General features: G+C 35.9%; 1 protein-coding gene across 4 annotated transcripts in view; it reads left to right on the top strand.

Annotated features, from left to right (window-relative positions):
- Positions 1-27,809, top strand: part of RAVER2 (ribonucleoprotein, PTB binding 2) — a 138,434-nt gene that overhangs the window by 66,133 nt on the left and 44,492 nt on the right. For 3 of the 4 annotated variants that reach the window (XM_067006669.1, XM_059045513.2, XM_059045535.2), the window contains exons 3-8: positions 5,098-5,567; positions 7,901-8,092; positions 15,187-15,313; positions 25,366-25,451; positions 27,128-27,232; positions 27,391-27,502. In XM_067006669.1, coding sequence (XP_066862770.1) covers positions 5,098-5,567; positions 7,901-8,092; positions 15,187-15,313; positions 25,366-25,451; positions 27,128-27,232; positions 27,391-27,502 — 1,092 coding nt within the window. The remainder of the gene's footprint in view (positions 1-5,097; positions 5,568-7,900; positions 8,093-15,186; positions 15,314-25,365; positions 25,452-27,127; positions 27,233-27,390; positions 27,503-27,809) is intronic. The other variant, XM_059045521.2, reaches the window with a different exon arrangement.

The raw sequence follows: 27,809 nt of genomic DNA, 5'->3' as shown, positions 1-27,809 counted from the left end.
CGATGCAGGAGACACGGGTTCGTGCCCTGGTCCGGGAAGATCCCACATGCCGCGGAGCAGCTAAGCCCGTGAGCCATGGCCGCTAGGCCTGCGCGTCCGGAGCCTGTGCTCCGCAACGGGAGAGGCCACAACAGTGAGAGGCCCGCATACCGCAAAAAAAAAAAAAAAAAAAAAACCAGAGCTCTCTGTTAAGAAGAAATAATTGTATTAAAATAGGATACATTAGGGAAAAAGTTCTTGCATGCTTGCCATCAAATTTGTCCCAATAATAAATTAACTAGTGGAGCAAGCAATGGCAAAAGGATAAATAAAATTGTGACTTGTAAAAGGATTGGGACCAATTGTCGAATATTAAAATTTTGGTAGGAAAATGGAAACAGAACTAATCTCCAGATCCCTTATAGCCTTTTCTCTGTAGAGTGACATCTTTCACTTCCACAGAGTCAATGTGAGAAAATTGTACATTTTTTTTTAGAGAATTTATGGCCTTGCAAAGACACTGAAGAAGCTATAGAAGAGAATCAATGGACCTCTTTTTCCTACTGCCTGGACTTTTAAATTTGCTTCATTATGTTATCTAAATTCTACCATTAAATGTCTTATTTGGGTTGAGCAAATGCAGATACCTAAGGGAAGGAAAATAAGAAGTTGTCAGTCTGGGCTTCCCTGGGAGCGCAGTGGTTGAGAGTTGGCCTTCCGATGCAGGGGACACGGGTTCGTGCCCCGGTCCGGGAAGATCCCACATGCTGCGTAGTGGCTGCCCCGTGAGCCATGGCTGTCCAGAGCCTGTGCTCCGCAATGGGAGAGGCCACAACAGTGAGAGGCCCGCGTACCATTAAAAAAAAAAAAAGTTGTCAGTTTTAAAATGTACTAGTTAATCTAGTATGAATGTATACATTCATCCATTCAGTTGACACTTACAGATCCTCTACTGTGTGCCTGACACTGTGGTAGCTGATGGAGATATATTCAGTAGCAATTTAGGGAGCTCACAGTTGATAGGATAGCAGGCATCTAAACAAATAGATTATAATAAAGTATGATGTGTGCAATAATCCACTCAATGTTCAAAATACAAAGGTATAATAAAACAAGGGTTAACTCTAACTGGAAGAGAACATCGGGGAATGCTTCCTGGAGATTCTGATGCATTAACCCCTGGGCTGGATTTGAAAGCCAACTAAAAGATTTGAGTGGCTGAAGATATTGGGAGAGATCTCATAGGCAGGGGAATTACATGTGTAACATATAGATGCTTGAAACAAGTTGCTGTCTAGGGAGCTACAAACAACTCAGTGTCGTTGGAGGATAAAGAAATGTGGTGGGGAAGGGAAGTATGGCAGTTAATGAGGCTGGTGTCAGATCAAAAGGGCCTGGTAGGCAACCCGGGTAAACGTACATATTCTAATTCTTTGTTGGTGGATTCGTTTGAAGTTTTTACACATGCAAATGTATCTTTCACACAGGCTTTATTTCTCTCCTCTTAACCCTTGTGTCTTTTACTTCTTGCATTTGTCCTACTGCACTGGCAAAGACCTTCATTCCATGTTAATAAAACTAGTGAGACAAGAACCCTCACCTTATTACCTATCTCAAAGTCAACGGTTTTGGCTTTCACCGTTAATTTTGATGTAGGTTCCTTGTAGACATTCTTTAATAGATAAAGGATGTTTCCTTCTTTTCCACTGATTGCCAAGAATTTTTATCCTGCCTGGACTTTGAATTTTATTAGATATCTTTTCTTGCATCTACTAAGATACTCTGTGATTTTCCTTTTCTGTGCTGGTAATGTGGCAACTTATATTGATTGCTATTTTATTTATTCATTTATTTATTTTTACATCGTTGTTGGAGTGTGGTTGCTTTGCAGTGTTGTGTTGGTTTCTGCTGTGTGACAGGGTGAATCGGCTGTGTGTGCGCACGTGTCCCCATATACCCTTGATTGCTATTTTAAAATAAAACTAATTTTGCATTCCTGAAATAAACCAAACTTGATCATGGTTAAAAAAAAAAAAAAAGTGGCCTGGTAGGACATGATAACTGCACTGAGGCTTGGCTTCATCGGTGATACCAAATGATTGCATTTTAGGCAGTAAACAGACAGAATTAAACTTTTGTTTTTGAGAGATCACTTTATTGTCATTGTGGAAAAAGAAGAAAAGCTAGAAGAATGAAGAAAAGAGGATGGATTCAAGACCTATTTGGAGGGTAGAATTTGAGGATTCCTTTATGTGGGAGTTAAAGGAGATGGGGTCTAGGGAAACTCCCAGGTTTCTGATTTGTGAGTTGTGATGCTAGCAACTGAAATAGAGAATAAAGGAAGCTAAACAATGTTGGGATTTTAGGGGAATGGCAGGGAGAGGATGAAGATTGTGAGTTATGTTTGGTCATGTGTGAATCAGTACGTGGATATATGTGGAACTGAGGACTAGAAACATAGATTTAAGAGTTAACAGGGGGGCTTCCCTGGTGGCGCAGTGGTTGAGAGTCCGCCTGCCGATGCAGGGGACACGGATTCGTGCCCCAGTCCGGGAAGATCCCACATGCCGCGGGGCGGCTGGGCCCGTGGGCCGTGGCCGCTGAGCCTGCGCGTCCGGAGCCTGTGCTCCGCAGCGGGAGAGGCCACAACAGTGAGAGGCCCGCATACCACACACACACACACACACACACACACACACACACACACACACACACACACAAAGATTTAACAGGGTATAGGAGGCTTTCTATGAGCCCCCAGACTAGCCATTTTGCTCTGTTTAATTGCTTCTGTAGCCCTCATACTTCCTCTTTGATAACATTACACTTGTAACTGTCAAATCTCTATCATCCTCTATTGGATTGTGAGGTCCTTGTTGAAAGGGATCCTATTTGTTTTGTTCACCAACTCCTTTCCATTGCCCAACACAGTACCTGGTACATGAGACTGAATAAATGGGCATGGACATGAGTGCCCAGGAGAAGAGGGCATAGAGAAGAGAGGTTGATGGCTGAGGGCTGCTGGGTACAGTCATATGGCTGTCACTGTGTGTGACTCTGCCAAGAAGCAACCTTAAGGATTACCACCTTACATACATGTATACAATGGAATAGTACACAGCCATAAAAAGGAACGAAACTGGGTCATTTGTAGAGACGTGGATGGACATAGAGACTGTCATACAGAGTGAAGTAAGTCAGAAAGAGAAAAACAAGTATCGTATATTAACGTGTATATGTGGAATCTAGAAAAATGGTACAGATGAACCTGTTTGCAGGGCAGAAATAGACACAGATGTAGAGAACAAACGTATGGACACCAAGGGGGGAAAGTGGGAGGGGTAAGGTGGGATGAATTAGGATATTGGGATTGACATATATACACTAATATGTATAAAATAGATAACTAATAAGAACCTGCTGTATAGCACAGGGAACTCCACTTCTCTGTACAGTAGAAACTAACACAACATTGTAAAACAACTATACCCCCCTCCCCCCCCCCAAAAGTATTACCACCTTACAGGTGTGAGTGGAGAAAAATCTAGCAAAGGAAATGTAAAAAAGAACGCTTGGACAGGTATGAAGAAAATCAGGAAGGACTTTATCAAGGAGGTTAAGGAAGGGAATGGTTAACATTCAAATACCCAGAGAATTGAAATCGAATATGAACTGATGAGCTTATGAGCTGGTATAGGAACATAACCAGTATTTACAAATTGTTGTTGGCTTGTTTGCTGGTTTTAGCAAAATATCATTAAATGGTATTCTGTGTCAGCATAAGGGAAGAAAGGCATAAAATCAAAATAACTCAAGTTCTTTAAAAGGGGTTATTGGAAACCAAGAGATATTCTCTCAGTAAGTGCAGCAAAGCCATTTTCCCCCCCTAGTGTTGGAAGGGTTAGCTATTTCTTTGTAAGTAGTTTCCTTGTATGTGGAGATCATGTTCAATGAAAAATGTGTTTCTTTAAATGTTAAAATGTGGTGAGATGCTCAGTCTGAGAGCTGCGTGGGCACAAAGACCAGCTGAGGGAAGAGCAGATTGAGTGAAATGACAGGCAGGATTGTCCACACTGTTTAAATTCTTCTTTCTCTCCTGCTTTGTACATATTTGCCATGTTGTTATCATTGAATTTGGGCAAGTTAGATGCTCATATGGAGCAACTCCACTGTGTGTTCCAGAGAGGGAGAGAAGAGGGAGAGGTAGGAAGGTTGAGAGAGCAGAGTGTGTTTGTAGTTTGTGGCTTGCCCTGTGTTGTTTCTTTTATTTGGGGTTTAAAATTTTTCTTATAATATTGCTCAAAAATCGTATCAGATACGCATGTCTGTGTGATATTTCATTGATTTAGAACTTTATATTTGTATCATGTTTTAGCTTTTACAAATTGTCATGTGTATTTGTTGCTTAATGCTGGAACAACTTCATTAGGTAGACGGGACAGATTTTTTAATTTTGGGGGGGTTTGTTTTACCAAAGATTCTAAGTTAAGCTACTTGTCAGTATCATAATAATCCTGTGATCTTTTCATACCATATTGTTCATCCAAAAAGCATACCAAATTGTGTGTGTGTGTGTGTTGTTTCAATGTAATTAATTTTATTTTAAGGAAACATACACATGAATCGGAGAATTGTCTTCCTCTGGGCATTTTGGTGTCTTTTTGCTATGCCTTTGTTTTTTAGGTTCTTGTTATCAAATAGGGTCTTTCAGAACTCTCTGAGAAGAAATAAAAGTTCATAAAATTTTGCATCACATGTTAACTGGGGAAAAATATCAAGTCTGTATGTAGTTTGAAAAGATTACCCACCCCCCCGCCCAGAATATTGTGGTATGTTAGTGGAGCTCCTAATATAATTTGTATACTTTTTGAGTTACTGGTCATGAAATTAGTTAAGTGAGGGTGTCAGCATTTAAAAATAATGAAATAGAATAAAAAATATTAGAGTGCATTGCTCATGATAGGAGTGTTACCTCCTGATACTTTTGTTTTGGAAATATATATATGTATGTAGGTACTGAGGCACAGGTATAAAAAGTATTTCCTTACTGTGGGTCATGGTCAGAAAAGCTTGAAAACACTGGCTCAGAAAACTCTCGTTCATTTTATCTTCTTCCAGCTTTTGTTACCTTATTGAATGGAGAACAAGCCCAGAATGCAATTCAGATGTTTCATCAATATTCATTTCGAGGAAAAGACTTAATAGTCCAGCTCCAGCCAACAGATGCTTTGCTATGTATTACCAACTTGCCCACTTCTTTTACGTTAGAAGAGTTTGAAGAACTTGTTCGTGCTTATGGAAATGTCGAGAGATGTTTTCTGGTCTACAGTGAAGTTACTGGCCATTCCAAAGGCTATGGATTTGTGGAATACATGAAAAAGGACTTCGCTGCAAAGGCTAGATTGGAGCTATTGGGTAAACAGTTGGGAGCATCAGCTGTCTTTGCACAGTGGATGGATGTTAATCTCTTGGCCGCAGAGCTCATTCATTCTAAGTGCCTTTGTATAGATAAACTCCCTAGTGACTACAGGGATTCAGAGGAGCTGTTGCAGGTTTTTTCCAGTATCCATAAACCTGTGTTTTGCCAGGTATGTATTTTTAAGTCATCATTTGAAATATTTAAAATTATCTGCGTATGTATCTGCATGCATTCACGTATTTATTATACCTATGTAAATATCACAATGGATAATCTAATTCTAATTGAGTCTATAATGAACACTTTAATGTGATGGTTAACTTTATTTTATTTATTTATTTTTGTATTTTTTTTTTGAATTTTTGAATTTTATTTTTTTATACAGCAGGTTCTTATTAGTTATCCATTTTATACATATTAGTGTATATATGTCCATCGCAATCTCCCAATTCATATAATGGTAAATTTTAAATCAACCCCTTTTGTTGACGGGCCAAACTATATTGTCTTTATATAATTAAGCATGTCTTAGCAAACCCTTCACTTAACACATCCACCTTCTCATTCCATCCACTCTTGAACCATTCATGCCTTGATCTTTATCACCTTCTCAGTGCCAGACACTATATTGCTAAATGTCAGAAATATAGAGAATAGAAAGATACTCTCTTAATACCGCACAAGTTTGTGGAAGAGACTGACAAGTAAGCAAATAATTTTAAATCCTGTATGAAGACTGATATGATGGAAAATAGAAAAGTGTTATGAGGTGTAAAAAGAACGCATTATTCTATCTTAATGGGGTCATGGTAAGTGAGACGTTTAGAGAAGATCCTGAAAACTGACAACTCTGGTAAGAATTTTCAAGCACTTTGAGGAAAATTAAATAGATTCTACTAAATAGGCAAAAATATATACTGTATACAACTGAGAGGCTATCTAGTCTAGCTTTCCATTTGGTAAAAAAAAAAAAAGTTACAATAATTGTGAGTGATCATTTAGCTTCTGTTAAAATATTTCAAAATAATGGAAAATTCACTAGATCACAAGTCAGACCATTACATATTTAAATGGCTCTTATACTGAATGGAAATATTCTTTAAAACTGCTGACGCTATGGAATTAAAATGACTTTGTCTTTTGAAAGACTTAAAATGATAGTGTAATTTATTTGGCATGAAGGTGATAATGAACCAGGAATAATAAAAATATTTTAGAAGTTTTCAAAAGGTTAATAAAGCCACTTTACAATGCCTTTATCAGTAGATCTGTTCAACTCAGGCTCTCTCGCTGGGTAGGTTGACATAGACTATATGGAAGACACAGTCTTCTTACCTCGTGGTCAGAAGGGACCAGAGGGACTAACGGCTTTTACAAATCTGATTTTAAGATTTGGTTTGGTTAAAAGGAATGAGGTTGTAGGAGAAATGTTTGGAAGAGGTAGACATTTTTCCTTTCTCCCATGCGAATGGAAGAAGTTTTATGGAGGAAAAAAATATTTGAAGACAGTTTTAAAAGGAAGGAAGAATGTGAAGAAAAAAAATAGACATTCGGTCTACTACACAAAAAGCTTCAAAAATAAGAAAAGAAACTAAAAAGGACTGGAAAATGATTTAATTGTAGTATCAATTTATGGGATGCCAAATTCAAATAGAAGTATTGTAGATGTGTCTTCTCAAAGACATACGAACCTGGATTTTATCGCATTTATCACTTTATAGCATCAGTGTGTTTAAAATGATTCAGACATGTTCAAAACTCAGAAACTTTTTAGTGTCTTATTGTGTTCTTACTTTTGCTCTTTGTACCAGTCTTTACAGATCCAGGACTTTAGTATCTTCTTTTACACTCTTACAGGTGGGTGACTGGAAATAAATTGAGTTCTGCGTTGCAGGAGTTTATTTAGGGCACATTCAGAAAAAGGTTGTGTCCTGCATATGGTATTTTAAACAGACCTGGGGCACAGTTTTCCTAAATAAGGTTTGCTTTGGTATACTTGACCAAATTCCTGGGATCTGCCTAAAATATTGAAATAAACTTTGAATGTGGTTCCTTCTACCTTTCTTCTCCTGATAATGCGAATGTTATTTTACATAGATATATGATCTAGTAATTGTTCAGCATGTTTCATCGTCTGCGTATCTGGTGAATTTATTTTAAAGAAAGTTTTAATTATTGTGTCCCATATTTTTCTATAAATTATCAGTTATATATATATATCTTAATATATAGGGACTATTATCATTTGAACATTGACTTTTAAAATAAATCAGAGATCCAAAGAAGTAAAAAGAAACCTGACAGAATCTTACTTTTCCCATCTTCTAGAAGGACTGCATCTCCCCAACTAGTAAACTTTTATTTTCAGAAGGAAAGAATACATTATTTTCACCAGTATCATGCTTTGAGACATTTGTCCTTGAATTTGTAGATGATATACTTGTAAATCAGTATTTCTAGCTAAATATTAGAATTCCCTTTTTAATAAATGTATCACATCAGCTTGCACAGGATGAAGGTAGTTATGTTGGTGGCTTTGCGGTGGTTGAATATAGCACTGCAGAGCACGCTGAAGAGGTTCAACAAGCAGCTGATGGTATGACCATCAAGGGAAGCAAAGTTCAAGTTTCCTTCTGTGCCCCGGGAGCACCAGGGCGAAGTACATTAGCGGCATTGATAGCAGCTCAACGCGTGGTAAGTTTGTTCTTTTTTTAGGATATAAAAAAAATTCAAGTAGTATTTTAATCTATCCAAACTAGTCAATCATTGATTGGACCTTCATTATATTTTTATTATGTAAAGATACCCTTCTTTTTTTTTTGACTGGCTAAATGGTACCTCTGCCAAATCAAGCCAGGAGTCAATACAAAAGAAGAAACGGTTTCATAACGTGTATTCATCTCAAGAAAAAATTTTGAGGAAATTTCATTTATTCAGTAAATGTTTGAGTTCCTTTTCTGTAAGCTTTGAGTGCAAGGTGCCCCCTTTTTCAGTGTTCATAAGTATCCATAGTAGAAGTAGTGGGAGGTGGCGCCTCATTTTTGTGCACATGGCGCAGTTGCTGAGTTGCTGAGTTTCCAATTCTGAATACAACTAGTCACCCACTTTTGCAGTCCTCTTGGAGAAAAAGAAGCAACTAGGTGGCTTGGTGGCCTTACAGATGTCTGGCATTTGTTTATAGCTGATCCCCCAGCAAAATTAGCTATCTCTTATCAGCCACTCTTTTCCATTTTCTACAGTGACTCTCTCAAATCTTCACTCTTTTCCTGTCTTTGTCCTTCTTTCTATCAAATGATCGTGGCTCCTACTTTATAGAAATATAAAGGCCATGTGCTGGACTCATTCATTCAGCTTTTCTCACACTCCCCCAGGAAAAGTGCCCCCATTTTTTCTCTTAAATAGCATTCATTCCATAAATACCCACTGCATGCTAGGTATGTTAGAGATGTTTAGGATTCATCAGTGAACAAAACAAAGATCCCTGTTCTCTCAGAGGGAGGGCTGTGCCTCCTCCTGCAAAAGCAGGGGCTCATGCGCATGTCCCCCATCCTCAAGGATCTTCATCCTCACCTTTCTACTTACTTTCACTTGTTATTCACTAGCCCTATCCCATCTGCTTATAAATACGCTCAAATCTTTTCCTCTAAAAATCCTCTCTAAATACGAGCCTTTGTAATACTTTTCCCTCACAGCTGGAGCTTCTTGAACAATTAGGTCCCACTAGTCACCTTTTCTTCTTTTCTCATTTCCCTCTCAGCCCAATGCAATATAGTTTCTACCGTCACTATTCAAGTGAATCTGTTCTCTTTAAGATTAACAGGAATTTCTTAATATTCAGTCGAAAAGGTACTTTTCAGTCTTTCTTTGTCTGGTTTCTTTGCAACATTTAAAACCAACCTCCTGGGACTTCCCTGGTAGTGCAGTGGTAGAAAATCCACCTTCCAATGCAGGGGCCGTGGCTTCGATCCCTGGTCTGGGAACTAAGATCCCATATGTCGTGGGGCAACTAAGCCCACGCACCACAACTGCTGAGCTCGCGTGCCTCAACGAGCGAGCCCGCGTGCCCAGGAGCCCACGCGCCACAACTAGAGAGAAAAGTAATGAAAGATCCTGCATGCCTCAACGAAGATCCCGTGTGCCGCAACTAAGACCCAATGCAGCTAAGAAAAATAAAAAATAAGGAAAATAAATAAATATTTAAAAATAAATAAAACCAACTGCCTACTACCTTGAATTCTGCCTACTGTTTGTTTCCTACCTGTCTAACCCCTTTCTTCTCTTTCCCAAAGGGCTGCTATCAGTAGGCTTCTGTATTGGGCCTCCTCACTTTCTTCCTCTTCAGCACTCCAGTGGTTTTAGTTATTGCCTATCAGTGATGATTTCCAAGCACATATTTTTGGACCCAATTTCTCTAAGCACTAAATCTGTATTTCCAAATGATATTTAAACAGTCCCTTTTTATGTTATATAAACAGTTCAATTTCAACATTTCCAAAAGAAAACTATTTTTCTCTGGGACCTGCTTTTCTGTGTTCTGTAATATCTATGTATGGCATCATTTCATTCCAACTAGAACTGTCTGAATAGTTAATTATGATAGGTCTTCTTCACCTACTCCCTAGATCAAGATGTCGAGAATATTAGCAAATCCTTTCAGTTCCACCTCCTGGTATCTAGTAAATCCTTGAGACTTCTCAGCATCTTTGTTACTTTACTCAGGATCTCATTTTTCTCACCTTGATGGTTCAAATAACCTGCTATGTGGTTGCCATGTCGTTAGTCTTCCCCATCCATTCGAATCCATCTTCCACGGTGCCACAAGAGTGATCTTTCTCATCCTCAAACCAGATTTTGTCATTCTCTTGCTCAATATTCTTTAATGCGTGCATAAGTTCAATTCCTTACCATGGCATGCAGGGCCCTTCATGATTAGATATTAGTAACAGTGAGGAATCTTTAAGTTTGTTCAGTCTTAAAAGTAAGGTGCTACATTGATTTTTTTTTTTCTGTAGGTTCTTGGTACATATCCTTTATCAAGTTTTCTGATTTAAAAATAATCATAAGTAGATATTGATGTTTATCAGAGTATTTCTACAACTATTGCAATAATTTTATGTGATTTCTCCATAAGTTCATTAATGTGCTGAATCCAATTGATAGGTTTTTCTAATGTTATACTATCCTTGTGTTGTAAATCCTAATTGATAATGATTTTTTCCTATGCATTGTTTGATTTTATTGGATAATATTTTATTTGGTATATGTGCAGATGCGCTCATAAGTGAAAATGCTTAAATTTTTGGGTACCATTTTTACTTAATTTTGGAATCAAGAGAACATTGACCTCATTAAAAGATTTACATATTTTTCTCCCCCTTCTTTTCTTTCCATTTCATGGATCAATTTGTATAAAATCGAGGTCATCCGGTCTTTGAAAGTTTGAGAGATCTCATCTATGAAACCATGTAGACTTATTTCTTGAGCGTCTTCCGGAAGGAAATCATTGATTACCACTTAAGTTTCTTCTGTGGATATTAGGTTTATTAGTTTGATTTTTCTCTGTGTGCTATATGTGGCATTTGATTATATTCTACAAATTTATCCACTCTAAGTTTTTAAATTTATTGGCACATAGCTATTTATAAAATTTTATTTAAAATTTGTCATGTCTAGTCTCCTCTTTTTATCGTATATTTTATTTATTTGCATTTCCTTTGTTTTCCCTTGATCAATCTTGCAAACTATTTATTTTGCCTTTCAAAGAAACAGCTTTTGTTTTGTTCATTATTTCTCTTTTTTCTATCTTTTGCTTATTCTTGCCCTATCTTTATAATCTCCTTGCTTCTTTCTTCTTTGGATTTACTCTCCCCCCCCCCCACCCATCTTTAATGTTATCAGTGATTAGCTCCTCTGTTTTCAACCTAGATTGTTTTCTGATGAACATAGTTAAAGTAAGATTACTTCTATAACTAATGCTATACCTATGTGTCATAAATTTTATATTATGAATGTTTCAGATTTTTGTTATGATTTCCTTTTAGCTTAATTATTAGTTTTTTTTCCAGTTTATAGCCACCTAGGAATTTTTAAAAGAATTTTTAAAAGCTTCTGATATAGATTTCTTTTGAGATATAATTGATATACAACATTATATTAGATTTGAAGTGTACAACTAATGATTCAGTATTTGTATATATTGTGAAATGATCACCACAGTAAGTCTAGTTAACATCTTTCGCCACACATAATCACAAAACTTTTTTTTTCTTGTGATGAGAACTTTTAAGATCTACTCTCTTGGCAACCTTCACATATACAGTAGAGTGTTATGAACTGTAGTCATAGTCACTGTGCAGTACATTACATCTCATGACTTATTTCTCTTATAACTGGAAGTTTGTACTTTTTGACCCCTGTTACCATTTCACTCACCCTCCACCCCCTCCCTCTGGCAAACATCAGTCTGTTCTTTGTATCTATGGTTTTGGTTTTGTTTTTGTTTTTAGATTCCACATATAAGTGAGATCATACAGTATCCATCTTTCTCTGCCTGACTTATTTTACTTAGCATAATACTCTCAAGGTCCATCCATGTGACTACAAATGGCAAAATTTCATTCTTTTTTATGGCTGAATAATATTCCATTGTCTGTATACATATACACACCACATTTTCTTTATTTGTTCATCCATTTTTGGAAACTTAGGTTGTTTTCATATCTTAGCTATTGTAAATAATGCTGCAATGAACATGGGGTCCATATATCTTTTCGAGTTAGTGGTTTTTGTTTTCTTTGGATAAATACCCAGAAGTCGACTTGCTGGGTCTTATGGTAGTTCTATTTTCAATTTTATGAGGAGACTCTGTACTGTCAACACTTGTCATGTTTTTTTTAACTGTATTTTTTTCCTTTATTTTCATTTCCCATCTACTATTGGATAAATTAGAATTTTCTTCTTCTGCTTCAAGAGTTTTATCCTACTGGTGATTGTTCTAACTTATTAACACCCCTAGGTTGATCAGTATCTCTTTCTTCCCACTTAGTTTATTCTAAACTCCATCCTGCTTCTTCCTTCTACCCCACCTACCACCATATTGGGAGTACATAAAGTACATTTTTACTTTAGGATTGCCTTAAGTTTTTTTTGGGGGGTGGGCGGCCATGCTGCACGGCTTGCAGGATCTTAGTTCTCCAACCAGGGATTGAACCCAGGCCACAGCAGTGAAAGCACCAAGTACTAACCACTGGACCACCAGGGAATTCCCAACCTTAATGTTTTTGTTTTTATGGTCCTGGCTTTTGTATACAAGATTAAAATTAACTGTGATATTACAAACCCTAATTTCCATGTATCATGTAATATCATCATGCATTTTTTCTCACTTCTCCTTTTCAGAAAGGGTTTCACGTAGTAAAAACTTTTTAGACTGTGTATGGCTGGAAATATTTTTTATTTCTTTTCCATATTTAAGTAATAGCTTAGCTGAATATAAAAATATAGATTCAAAGTTTTTTTTCTGCAGCACTTTGAAAATATTAATTTGTTGCCTTCTTAAGTCCAGGATTGATGCTTTGAGAGTGAAGATGATATTAATCTGCTTCTTTTTTTTTTTTTTTTTTTGAGATATGTTCTTCCTCACTGGAAGTTTTTAGTATTGGGGGGGGGGTGTTTGATGTTCTTAAATTTCACACCAGAAAAATGTAACCAGGTGTGTGCTTTTCTATATCATATTTGGAACCCTTTCATTTTGTGGTCTTTAATTTTTCTTTAATACTGGGAAATTCTCAGCCATTACTTCTTCAAAGATTCCCTTTTTTTCCTAATCCTTCAGGGACTCCTATTATATAGATGTTAAGACTTCTAGTCTTTTCATTGCCTTGGTTTTCTCTTTTGTTTTGTTTGCATTTTTCATTACCATGTTTTACTTTGTTTGTATTTCCCTCTTTATTCTTTGCTCATGTATTCTGGGAAGTTTATTTGACCTGACCTTTCAGATCACTATTTTGTTTTTCAGTCACATATATTCTACTGTTTAACTTATCTGTTAAAACACAGAGTAGAGGTTAAGAATAATGCTTTATGAGTTTCGACAGTTTCCTCACCTATAGAATGGGGGTAATAACACAAACCCTATAGAGTTGTTTTGGGGCATTGAGTGATCTAATCCATGTAACATGCTTAGAACAATGCCAAGTATATATAGTAAGTGATGGCTGCTATTATTTTTCTCCAACAGTTGTGTTTTTCATACTTCATATTTCTAATTGGTTGTTCTTTATAACTGCTTGTTCTTGTTTCATGTTACCAATAAAAATATATTATCTTTTTTTAGGATGTCTGTTACGTTTAGTTAACATTCTTATTAATTCCTATCCTTTAATTCTGCTTTGTCTCTTATAGGTGCTTAAATTTGTTGCCTTTAGTTTTTGTGGCTACATTCTCCTGATGCCTAGTTATTTTGTTCTATCTCCTTTGGTAGGGGGGTATGGCAGTTGGCTCCTTTGCATGTGAGTGTTTAGAGGTTGAGGGGCTGGAGATGGAGGAGGAGTGCTGAAGGCTGGTCTCAGCTAGGGTTTAGGGAAGGCAGGCAAGAACCTAGGGCTGAGAACCTCTGCCTTGACCATCTGGCCTTGACCACAGCCCTTTCCCACCCCAGCCAGGCAACCCTGCCCCTTAGAGCCTCTTAATCTGTTCTCCCAACTCTGCTCTTTTCCAAGTTCTGCCTTCCTCAGTTATAACTCTTCCACCCTGCCCAGTGGGAGGAAGGAAGTAGAGAAGGTTGGAGGATGTGGGAAGGAAGTTTTCAGTGCCTCTACCTAGTGTTACGTGGTCCCCACTGTCTCTGAGTTTGCACGACACCCTGCTGTTAATTCACTGTTCCTAGGCAGTTACTGGACTGATGCTGCTGTTTTCCTGCTTTTTCCTAGCCATGATCCCTAGGGGGTGATGTGGAGGAGAAAACAGTTACACAACTAAAAGGCCCTTCCCCAAGCTATCCTGTCTGTGGATCCAGCCTCTCTCACACTCTTGAGGCACTACCTTGTGTCTGTCCAGGGATTTCTCATGGGTTTACTGTCATGTTCTCAGTCCATCACCCTCTCCCTCTTAATTTCACAGCTTGGGATGAGACAGGGAATCCAGTTGTCCTTGTTGGTTCTCCATTTTCTCCTGGCTGGAAGTTTATAGTTTTCCTTTTACATCATTATATTAATATTCTCATCTATCAAGCTGGCTTTTAAAATCTGAGAACAATTTCATATATTTAGGAAGCTACCCAATTACGTGTATGTAAAGCCAGTTCATCTTTGTCTCATATTAGAGGATTAAGTTAATGAATTAAAGACCGTTAGTATAAGAAAAATGTTGCTTTGTAAGGCATCTCACATTATTAAACTTTAGATCAACATTGTAGTAAGGTTCTTCTACAGTATCAAAATATTCATCCTGTGTCAACAAGTTACCTCCCTGTTAATAAATTCAGACTCCCCTGATATCTTTCTACTTGTATGAAGAGATTTATCTGACTAAATCATTAGTCCTCTTAAAGGCAATTTCTACGTAACTGAAACATTCTATGAGGATTTCAGTGTATGTTGTATGGTAGAATATCTTAAAATTAGGAATTGTGGTAGAATGTATACAACAAGTATATAATATAAAGCAAATTGTAGTTATCATAAGATAGATCTTATCAGATGAATGAGAATTTCTGGAAAAAAGCCTTTACAGTTTCATCTTTGTACTTATCCTTGTTCTAATGTTTTCTATTTTTGTATTCATCGAAGATGCACAGTAATCAAAAGGGCTTACTTCCAGAGCCAAATCCAGTGCAAATTATGAAAAGTTTAAACAACCCTGCCATGTTACAAGTTCTTCTACAACCCCAGCTCTGCGGGCGAACTGTTAAACCAGGTAAACTTCATGTGTGTTGTAGAATGTTGGCATGAAGTTAATTGTGCTGTTTTACATGAAAAACACACTTAAATTAGTCCAAAAATATTTATTTTTTCTAGAATTTATCAGTGAATATATAAAATATAATTTATTTTAATTAATGATCTGAGGTGAAAATACGTTTTGACTGTTTTTGATAGGGACAAACTGCTTATGGGTTTCCTGATTTTTTTTAACTATTAATAAGTATTAAATATTAATCCTTCAGTTTATTTACTGGTTGACATGAATTTGTAAACCAGGTAACACATGGCTTAATAAGGTAATATTTAATATACTACATTGTTACAGCCTATATTAACAAAGGATATGATACTTTTCTACGTAATATTTTTGGCAGAATTACTTTGTTGGAAAGTGCTAAAGGTCTGTTTCCTCTCTGCTCTTTTTCATTGTGAAATTGTTTTACTTTGTAGAAAATGAGAAAAACATCATTTTCTAAGTATTATGGAAATTTTTATAATATTGGCATACATTAAATATTTAGTATTCATTGAGAAAGAGTTTATTTACCTTTTGAAATGCACAACTGTACATACACAAAATGTGTTTTATCATTATGAGGAAATAAATGCCTGTATTCAACACTAAGCTTTAGATTACAAATGTTTAGATTAAATATACTTATTCTGTTTCAGCTCCAACTGGTCTAACACCAACTAGTATATAGCAATTCAGTTCTAGTACCAAGTACCTAGAGTTAGCACAGATCCTACAAGTAAGCGCTTTGTCCGCAACAGGTCTGCCCCTACTTCAGACAGCAGCCACAACTTCAGAGGTCCCCTGGTCACCTACACTTCTGACTAACTTGCTTTAAATTTGGGGGTTCCTGTGACCTCCTCAGGTTCAATAATTTTTTAGACTCACAGAACTTAGGAAAGCACTACACAACCCCCATACAAATGAGTTCCATTCCAAGAGTGTGTTTATAAGTCCAATTTGTAAGTCCAACAAAGTTAGCCTAGGTACCCAACTAACATAGTCGGCTATGTAGCACTGTACTCTAATAGGTTTATAATGCTTTTCACACAAATGATACATAAAAAACAAACACAAAAAAATAAAGAAAATATTTTTCATCTTACAGTACAGTACCTTGAGAAGTACAGTAGTACAGTACAACAGCTGGCATCAAGTGAACAGGCAAGAAGAGTTACTGACTGGAGGAGAGAGAGGGCGTGGGAGATGGTAGAGCTGAAGGATAGTCAGCACTAGGAGATGGAGGGCAAGCTGCAATTTCACTCATGCCTGATGTTGATGGCACAGGTTCTGGTTCCTTGCCGGATTCAATTCTACCTACCCTCTTGAAAAAATGATCCAGTGATGTCTGGGTAATAGGCCTTCTTTTCTCGTCATAGATGACACAGTAGCACTGGATTGCACTCTGAACGGCTGCCGCAACCTTCATGTACCATTCTACGTTTGGGTCCTGTGCCTCAAAACTAACAGTGCCTCCTCACATAAAATCCCCTTGCCACTTCCTGCATCGTGAATCTCTTCGCTTCTTTAGTTACTTCTTCTTCCTCTTGTCTCTCTTCATCCTTTCTCTGGGCCTCCAATTCCTGGCACCTCTTAGCAGTACCAGCTATATCACCACTGCTTTTACGCTTGCCTCTGGACATTCTGGGCTTGAAATAAAGATACTGTACTACTGTACTCTATACAATACTGTACAGTAAAGTACACAAAAGCACAACCACTTGTAGAGGATGCACATACGTGACAAGGTACACCAGTCAGTAAACTAATTTACATGATTGGACATGTGAACACACGTCTACATCTTTGAAAGTTTGCAACTTAGATTCGTATGTAGGGAACTTAACTGTACTTATGATTACAGTGTTGTTATAAAAGATGTAACTCAGAAATAGCCTAATCAAGAGACTTAGGGCTTCCAGACCGGAAGGTCCTGACTGCAGAGCTTTTATGCTCTTTCCCCATGGAATCAGAACACATCTGCCTTGCAGCACACGTGTGTATTAATTAGCCAGAACTCCCTACTGCACTAACTTCAGTGTCTAGAGTTTTTATTTGGGGTTTTGCTATGTAGGCATGACTGACCATGTTATTGAACTCTATCTCCAGTTCCCCTCCTCTCCCTGGAAGTCAGGAGGTTAGGCTGATATCATATGGCTCAAAGCTCTAGCCCTCTAATCACATGGTAGGTCTTTCTGGTATGACCAGCCCTCATCCTGAAGTCATCTAGGGGCCCACACTGAGTCACCTCATTAGCATAACAAAGACACTCCTATCACTAGGGAAATTCCAAGGATTTAGTTTTCCTTCCAGGTACCAAAGACAAAGACCTGTTAAATTCTTTATTATACCAACAATGTTCATATTAAGTACTTCATATAATCATCAATTATCTCTGTGTAAGAAGTAGCTTCAGAGGTGTCCAGCTCAGCCTACTATGCAGTCAGATATCCCTTCTACAATTTTAATGGTATAGAGATATCCTTTGTGTGTCTTGACTACTCAAAGCATAGAGCAGCTCATTATTTTCCAAAGCAGCTATTCCCTGGTTTGACAAATGTAATTACTAGGTTTTCCCTTATATTAGGTGGTGATTTCTATGACTTTTAGCCACTTATTCTAGTTCTTCCTATGAGGAAACAGAAAAAATCTATTCCTTCCTCCATAAGAAAAGCCTTCTAATGTCGAAGACAGCTATCATAAAACCTTAGTCATCTTTGATTTTCTTTGTCTTCTGTTCTCCATACCAGTGGTCTCATTTTATTTATTTATTTTTTGACTATGCAACTCTATCAGTAAAGTATATTTTTAGTAGAGCCCCAATATATACAGTATATGTATCACATATGTCAATTATATGAATGCACCTTTGTCAATCCATATATTAAGAAATGATAAAGCTTAATATTTTTATATTTTAAGATGAAAGTAAATACAAATAACTGTTCTCTTTTTTAAGAAAAATTGTATTTTATTTTTTTATTGAAGTGTAATTGATTTACAATGTGTTAGTTTCAGGTGTATAGCAAAGTGATTCATATATATATATATATATACTTTTTCAAATTATTTTCCCTTATATGTTGTGACAAAATATTGAGCATGGTTCTCTTTATACACCTTTTCTATTCTCTTTGTAAACTATAGCTCTGTATTTGACTTTACATAACATGTCATAGGATATGCTCTCTAGAGCACCCCCCACCCAAGTTGTCTTCTTGTAGAGATACCTAGGTTGTCTGGGTTGCCCTGAAATATGGTGTACACAGACATGAATTTATCCTACAGATGGGTTCTAATCAGCACAGAATGCAGTGGGATTTCCTTCCTATGATCATTATATTTCTATTAATGTAGTCCAAGGTTGTATCAGAGTTTAAAGAAGTATATTACACTCTTGTGTCTCTTAGAAAGTATAGTTCACACCTGGACTATCGTTAGTAACTTCTCCCCCAAATTATTTTTGTCTCATGTTTTAATCTAAGATATGTATTCTCCACTGTGCTTTTCTACTCAGGTTGGTGTATGACCATATGAGATTAGGCTTTTTTATTTTAGTGCTACTTTTACTGTTTTAAGAAAGATGTTTCATTATTACACTGATAGCTTTTTCTTTGTTTGGAATGGCCGGGGAAGAGGGTTAAATACCTTACTTGAACACATGCAAAGAGAGAGTGTATGGAAAGTTTCTTGGTGTTCAGGAAAGACAAGCTATCTTGTTAATCAATAAATTTCATTCGTTTTTCCTTTACTATGTTTTTACTGTATCTTAACTATATCCCTTACTATGTCCTGAGCTCTTCACAGAGGCCTCTGAACAAACTAAAATAATTACAAAGGATCATAATTCTCTGTAATTTGTTTATATTAAATGATACATATATACACAAGTGTGCCATATTTTACTGTGCTTCACAGATGCTATGTTTTTTTACAAATTGAAGGTTTGTGGCAACACTGCTTTTGTCAGATGATGGTTAGCATTTTTAGCATTTTAAATTGAGGTATATACATTGTTTTTTAGACATAATGCTATTGCACACTTAATAAACTACAGTATAGCATAAACATAACTTTTATATGCACCAGGAAACTAAAAAAATTGTGTGACTTGCTTTATTGCGATAATCACTTTATTGGAGTGGCCTGGAACCAAACCTGAAGTATGCCTGTATGATATATTTGTATTTAAACCCTTGCCCAAACTTCTTTCTCACTGTATCATTTTTTCAAGTAACTGACACATATCTACTTGTTTATTGCTTTCTCTTCCACTAGACTGGAGGAGGCTCCATAATGGCAAAGATTTATCTGTTTTGTTCATATTAGGCACCTAGGACAGAACTGCTATTTATAGTGAAAAGTACTTAAATATTGTTTACTGATTAAACTCCTTCCTTAACCTGTCTGTTGCACAACTTATACATGCCATGTTATATATGATCTAGTCTGTAAACTTTTAACTACTTTTCTGGTCTGCCTTCTTTTCTGTCTGATCTAATCTGTGCACGACCGTCGGGTCGATTTTCCTCCTACAGCTACTTTATGTTACTTGAAGCATACTGATCTTTTCTCTTCAATCCAGACCTTCTGACTACCTTAAAAAAATACAGTATAGTATAAATATTGTAGATTTCTTTCTCTCTGTCCTTGTGTGTGTGTCTGTTTTAAAGTTTAACTAGTATATAATTACTTAGAATCTAAATTGTATTTTTAACAGCTTTCTTGAGGTATAACCAAGGCACATTCATCTGCACCTATTTAAATTGTACAAATTGGTAAGCTTTAACATATGTATAACCCATGAAACTATCGCCATAATCCAAATAATGAACATATTCATTACTCTCAAAACTTTCCTTTTGCCTCTTTGTAACCCCTCCCCCCATCCCCAGGAAAATACTAATTTGCTTTCTGTCACTATAGTTTGTATTTTCTAGAAATTTATATAAATGGAGTCACACAGTATGTACCGTATGGCTTCTTTCCCTCGGCTTATTATTTTGAGATTCATCCATGTTGCTGCATGTATCAATAGTTTTTTTTTCATTTTTAATGCTGAGTAGTATTCCATTCTACAGTTTCCATTTTCATTGATTTGTTGAACATTGGGTTATTTCCTGTTTGGGGTCATTACAGATAAAATTGCTGTGAACATTTGCTTCTAATCTTTATTTAGACGTATGCTTTCATTTCTCTTGGATAAAGACATAGTTGTGGAATGGCTGGGTCATATGGTAGTTGTATAAGTTGTAAGACACTCTTCCAACTGTTTTCTAATGTGGCTGAACCATTTTACATTCTCACCATCAGTGTCCAGGGCTCTAGTTCGTTCAGTAGCCTCACCAACATTTGATATGTGGATCCTTTAATTTTAGTCTTTCTATTTGGTTTATAGTGCTATCTCATTGTGGTTTTAATTTGAATATCCCTTTTGACAAATGATTTTAAACATCTTTTAATGTACTAATTTGCCATCTTTATACTTTCTTTATTAACATATCTTTTAAGATATTTTGTACATTTTAAAATTAGGTTGTTTATCTTCTTACTAAGTTGTTAGGGTTTTTTATCCTAGATAAAAGTCCTTTATTGGATATATGGGTTTGCAACCACTCTGTAGGTTGTTCTTTTATTTTCTTAACAATACCTTTTGAAGAGCAAAACTTTTTATTTTGACAATGTCCAGTTTATTATTTTTGTTTTATAATTCATACTTCTTGTGTCATATTTAAGAAATCTGTGGCAAATTCAAGGTCACTAAGATGTTCTTATATGTTTTCTTCAGGAAGTTTTATCATTTTACCTCTTAAATTTAGGGCTTCCCTGGTGGCGCAGTGGTTGAGGGTCCACCTGCCGATGCAGGGGGCGTGGGTTCGTGCCCGGGTCCAGGAAGATCCCACGTGCCGCGGAGCGGCTGGGCCCGTGAGCCATGGCCGCTGAGCTTGTGCGTCCGGAGCCTGTGCTCCGCAACGGGAGAGGCCACGGCAGTGAGAGGCCTGCATACTGAAACAAAAAAAAAAAAAGGAAAAAATTTAGGTTGATGAATGATTTCAAGTTAATTGTTGTTTATGATATGAGGTAAAGGTCCAGGTTAATTTTTTTTTCAGTTGTTCCAGCATCATTTGTTAAAAAAGATTATCCTTTTTCATTGAATTTCTTGACACTTTTTTCAAAAATCAATTGACCATATATATATGGCTCTATCTCTGGACTCTCTGCTTCTATTCCATTGATCTAAATGTCTGTCTTTATATCAATACTACATTGTCTTGATTATATACAGTTTTATAATAAGTCCTGAAATCAGTTAGTGTAAGTCCTACAACTCTGTTCTTTTTCTCTTTGTTTTACCTATCCTAGGTCCTTTGTATTTGCATATAAATTTTAGAATCAGCTGTCAATTTCTATGAAAAACGTCTGCTGGAAATTTGATTGGAATTGTGTTGAATCTGTATGCTAATCTGTGCAGAATTGACAACAATTTGCCATAAGTGCAGTATATCTCTCCATTTATTTAGGTCTTTAATTTCTCTCAGCAATATTTTGTAGTTTTTAGGGTATAAATCTTACACATATTTTTTCAGATTTATCCATAGCGTTTCATGTTCCTTGATACTATTTTTTTATTGCAGTCATTTTCTGAGGCAGAATTCAAAGTCAGTAATTGAGTGGCATTTGTTACATTCACAATGTCGTGTAATCACCAACTCTGCCTACTTTCAAACATTTTCGTTACCTCAAAATAAAATCCGGACCCATGAAACAGTTACTTCCCCTTTTCTCCTCTGTCCAGGCCTTGGCAACAACCAATCTGCTTTCTGTCTTTACACTTTTGCTTAGTCTGGATGTTTCATATAAACAGAAGTCGCTATGTGACTTTTGGTGCCTGGCTTCTTTCACTTAGCATGATGTTTTTGAGTACTGTAATATGTATCAGTACTTCATTCCTTTTTGTGGCTGAATAATATTCCATTGTATGCACATAGCATTGATGGACATTTGAGTTGTTTTCACTTTTTGACTCTTGTGAAGAGCGTTGCTATGAATATTCATGTACAAGCATTTTAACATTTGTTTTCAGTTCTTTTAGGGTTATATTCCTAGAACTAGAATTGGTGGGTCATATGGTTATTCTATGTTTAACTTGTTAAGGAACTGCCAAGCTGTTTTCCACAGTGGCTGCACCATTTTACATTCCCAAAGCAATGTATAAGGGTTCCAATATAGACTCTTGTTACTTTCTGGGTTTTTAAAATTATTATTATTATTTTAGCCATCCAAATAGGAATCAGCTGGCAACTCATCATGGTTTTGATTTGAATTTCTCTAATGACTAATTATGTTGAGCATCTTTTCTTGTGCTTGTTGTCTTTTTTTATGTCTTCTTTTGGAGAAATGCTTAATCAAGTTCTTTGCCCATTTTTAAACAGGGTTGTGTGTCTTTTTGTTGCTGAGTTCTTTATATATTCTTGACACTATTTTAAATAGTATTACTTTTAAAATTTCAATTTCCTATTGCTTGTTGCTAGCATATACAAGTACAGTTGATTTTGTCTATTTATCTTGTATCTTGCATTCTTGCTTTCTATTTCTATCAATAGTAGGTATTGCCCTTAGGATTTTCTGTATAGGCAATCATGTCATCTACAAATAAACACAGTTTTACTTCTTCCTTTACAATATATATACCTTTTATTTTTTTTTCTTGCTTTATTGCAGTTGATAGAAATTCCTGAAAAATTTGTGCATTGAACTGATGAGAGTGGACATCCTTGCCTTGTTCCTGATCTTACAGAGAAAGCATTCTTTCTTTTATTATTAAGCATTATGTTAGCTATAGTTTTTTATTCACAGATTTCCTTTTTCAAGCTGGGAAATTTTTCTTCTATTTTTATATTGCTGAGATATTTTATCATGATAGTTGCTGGGATTTATATAATGCTTTTCTCCATTTATTGATATCTTCGATGTGGCTTTTTTATTTCTGGTCTGTTATCATGATCAATTATATTGATTGATTTTTGAATGTTAAACCAATCTTTCACTCGTATGGTAAGCCACACCTGGTCATGACATACTATAATCCTTTTTTTTTGGACCATGAACATCAGTTTTTTTTTTTAAGACTATTTTCTTATACAGCAGGTTCTTATGAGTTATCTATTTTATACATATTAGTGTATATATGCCAATCCCAATCTCCCAATTCATCCCACCACCACCTCCAATACCCCCACTGCCTCACTTTCCCCCCGTGGTGTCCATATGTTTGTTCTCTACATCTGTGTCTCTATTTCTGCCTTGCAAATCAGTTTTTTTTTTTTTTTAACATCTTTACTGGAGTATAATTGCTTTACAATGGTGTGTTAGTTTCTGCATTATAACAAAGTGAATCAGCTATACATATACATACATCCCCATATCTCCTCCCTCTCATGTCTCCCTCCCCCCCTCCCTATCCCACCCCTCTAGGTGGTCACAAAGCACTGAGCTGATCTTCCTGTGCTATGCCGCTGCTTCCCACTAGCTATCTATTTTACATTTGGTAGTATATATAAGTCCATGCCACTCTGTCACTTCGTCTCAGCTTTATAATCCTTTGTATATAAATTTTAGGTTGGTAGTGTTGTTCAAGTCTCCTATATCCTTACTGGTTTTCAGTCAACTTATGCTATCAATTATTGAGGGGAGCAAGAGGCTCAGTGGGGGACCTAGCCAAGATCTAAGGGTAAGGGCACTTAGATGTGAGACTGTGGACATTGTCAGAATGTTTTAATTCTGGTTGTTGTTGTTTTAAACTGGGAAATACTATATTCACTAAAAGCTGTGAAAAAATATTTTAATGTTTTATAACAAAATACAATGACTGTCTGAAAAATGAGAGGAAGTGGTATTGAAATCTCTAACCATAATTGTAGATTTGTCTGCTTTTCCTTTCAGTTCTAGAAATTTTTGCTTCATGTATTTTGAAGCTTTGTTATTTGGTCCATAGACATTTAAGATTGTTGCATCCTAATTGATGAATTGACCCCTTAATCATTATGAAATGACAATCTTTATCCCTCTTTCCTAATGAACAGTATTTTCCTTTATAAGCAACTTATCCTAATGATCTAATCTTCCCATCATCTATCATTGAAACTGGTTCATTCTAAAGAAAGTGCTTTCTAATGGTCAATTTTCCAAAGATGTAATGGATTGCCTCCGCAAGTAACAAAAATTTGAAACAGAGTTTTTGAAGCATGAATGAACTTGTAGCAGTGTTATGTATAAATTTCAAATATGTTTGATCATTGGATTGCATGCTTTTTGAAGTACTTTCTAAGCCTGACCTTCTATGATTCTAATTAGCTGTATATTATGATAATTTACATCTAATAATTAGATGAATTGCTTCATATATTTTCTATCTCATGGTTCTTTTTGTCTGTATATTATATGTGCTTAAAATATCTCTTCTGATATGTACTCTGGTATATGTACTCTTAAACTTGATAAAGAGTATGGTTATCATTTTTTCCTTTTATCAACTATGTACAATATTGTTTCTTTAGGTTTTTTTATGAAATGTTTTTAAATGTACATATTCTCTTCTCAGTTGGATTATAAGCTTTAATGACAAGGATTGTATATTGTCCTTCCCCTCCCACCTGACCCACTGCCAGAATACCCAAAAAAAAACCAAACAAAAGTACTGAGCAAATAACATGGGTTCAATTAGTATTATACTTATTAAAAGGTGGAATTAGTTTTCTTGCACTAAGTGCCAGAGAAGAGAAAGGCTAGGTTTGGTGTTTTACCATTAAGACAGAAGGTGTTGGAATTTTAAATCAAATTCTAGAGTTGAATCACAAGGAAAGGAGCCTGTCACTTTTTGTACAATGACAAGGTCAGTATATCATTGAACTTCCACTAAATATGTTAAAAGTTTAAAGAAATATTCATTTACCCTTTTTGGAGTTTGTTTTATTTATTTTTTAATTCCATATATATCATAAAGTTAAATTTTTACTTTTATTTTCTTAAAGCAGTTCTTGGAACACCTCACAGCTTGCCACATCTGATGAATCCATCCATCTCCCCTGCATTTTTACATTTGAATAAAGCACATCAGGTATATAAATAGCATTGAGTACTGAAGCATCAAAAATTTGGAGTGAATATTTTGTTTGTTCTTTACACTTAAAGTTCTCAAGGAGTTAAATGAGTATTTTGTTTTCAAATAAAATTCTTAGTAATAAGTGTACCTACATAAAAACAGAACTTAATAAGGAAATCAGATCAAATTAAGGTAATCAAAGCATCATAGTTTATATATTTATTGATTCCTATTTGTAGGGCATTAAGAAGGGAAGAGGTATATTTTGTGGTATATTTTTCTAGAAATAACTCAGTAGCTCAAAACAAGTCTTATGTGGTCTTAATTCAAAAAAGTATTTACAGAAAGAAAAATAAATGAACAATAACTCTTAATTAAAATTTAATCAATGTTATAGAAATAATTGATATATTTACGAGAGTAAAAATTTTTTTTCTTACCTTTTTCAGATAAGTATTTTGAACTATGTTTGTGTACATAAATATCCGTAGTATTGGAGATAAATATTACCTACTAATTTCAGGTACTGTTTAGGCTATATCTATATAGAAGCCTGATTACAAATCAAACCTAACACATGATAAATGGGTTGTTATAGGTTGAATGAATGAATGTCTGTTCCTAAACGCAGCTTTTTAAGGAAAAGGCTTATTTGTTTATTTTTCATTCTTAGAATCTAACACATGACCTATACATTGTTCATTCATTTACCCAACATATTTTATTGAAAATCTAACATGTACTAGACACTCTGCTAGTCATTGAGGCTATAGCATTGAACAGAATATTCACAGTCCTTATCCTTATAGAATTTAGCAAACAGAGAAAACAAGCATTAAACAGTTAATTACAATAAGGTTTAAAGTGATATGGGAGGGGAGACCAGAGTATTGACATTATTCCCTTTCCTTTAAAATAAAGACCAACTGCTTAATTTTGCCTTGAGGGCCTCTCTAAGCTGGCCTCTCCTGCCTCTCATATGCCTTAGGTGTCCCTGCCCCAGCTCTGGTGAACTGCTTTTGGTCCTTGAAGGGCTTTCTTCTCTTCTCCTTAGGTCTTTGCTCCTGCTGTTCCTTCTGCCTGGACTACTTCCCACCGCAGCACCACCTTGTTCCCCAGACTTCACCTAGTTATTTCTCCACAGCCTTCAGATCTCTGTGCAAGAGTTAGTTGCTCAGGGAAACCTTCCTTGAATTTACCAATCTAAGTCAAGTTCCACCACTATTTGTTCCCATAGCTCCTTGTATTTTTCCTTCATACACTCATTGCCATTTTTAATTGTATGTTTTTATAATTAATTAATGTCTCCCCTCCTCAGGGGATTATGAGATCCATGAGGGCAGATCATATTGTAGCACAGTGCCTGGCACATAGAAGTGCTCAATAAATCTTTGTTGAATGATTAAGTGAATAAATAAATGATTGAATGATACTGACATCAAAGCCAGAAAGGGGTGAGGGGAGGGGAGGAAGGGTGAAAGAAAAGAAGGGATATGGAATTAGTTTCAAGACTGTATGGTCACATCTCGTGTATTATTGAAAGAATTAATTAGTGTTGCCCGTAATTAGAAAGTAGAATATTTAAGAAGCTGTTGCTTTTGCTCAGATCAACTCAGGAATTGAACTTTAAAATGAATTACACAAGTAGCTCTTCAAAATTAAACTAACTTAATGTTTTATCATTTTCACAGAGCTCATTTATGGGTAATACTTCTAATTTATTTCTTCAGAATCTTTCTCATGTACCACTGGCACAGCAACAATTAATGAAGTTTGAGAATATTCATACTAATAATGTAAGTATGGAATTATTTTTTTCATTTGAGATGAGTTCATTCCTTTTCTATAATCAGGCTGTTGGTCAGATTGTTAATGAATTTTCACATGTGTAGCTTTTTTATTAGGTTATGTCTTGCTACCATGAGCAAAAGTCTTTTCTTCTCTTCTTTTGCAGAAACCAGGCTTACTTGGAGAACCCCCAGCTATGGTACTTCAAGCTGCAGTAGGGATAGGGTCACCGCTTCCATTGAAAACAGAGTTGGGCCATCTTGGAGAAGCACATAAAAGTAAATTATGTGTATTTGCTGAGACGTCAGTAAACAGTCAGATTTGAGATTTAAAGATAGTGTACCTGTATTCTACTTTTAATTACAGGAAGGTCAGATTTGAGTTTTATTCAATCATTTAAAATTTCAAGAGCCCTCTTGGCTTTTCTATTTTTAATATTAGAATGCTATTGGTAGTTATTTATTGATGGACTTGCTTCTATGCCAAGATAAGACTTTCTCTGTTGGATATGCTTTAATATTTCATGAAGGTTCACAGCAGCATGAGGCAAAGACATAAATCTATTTGAGACTGACATGCTGCCCA

The sequence above is a fragment of the Kogia breviceps genome, chromosome 1 (genome assembly GCF_026419965.1).
Source record: "Kogia breviceps isolate mKogBre1 chromosome 1, mKogBre1 haplotype 1, whole genome shotgun sequence".
Lineage (NCBI taxonomy): Eukaryota > Metazoa > Chordata > Mammalia > Artiodactyla > Physeteridae > Kogia > Kogia breviceps.
This window is presented reverse-complemented; position numbering and strand designations above follow the sequence as displayed.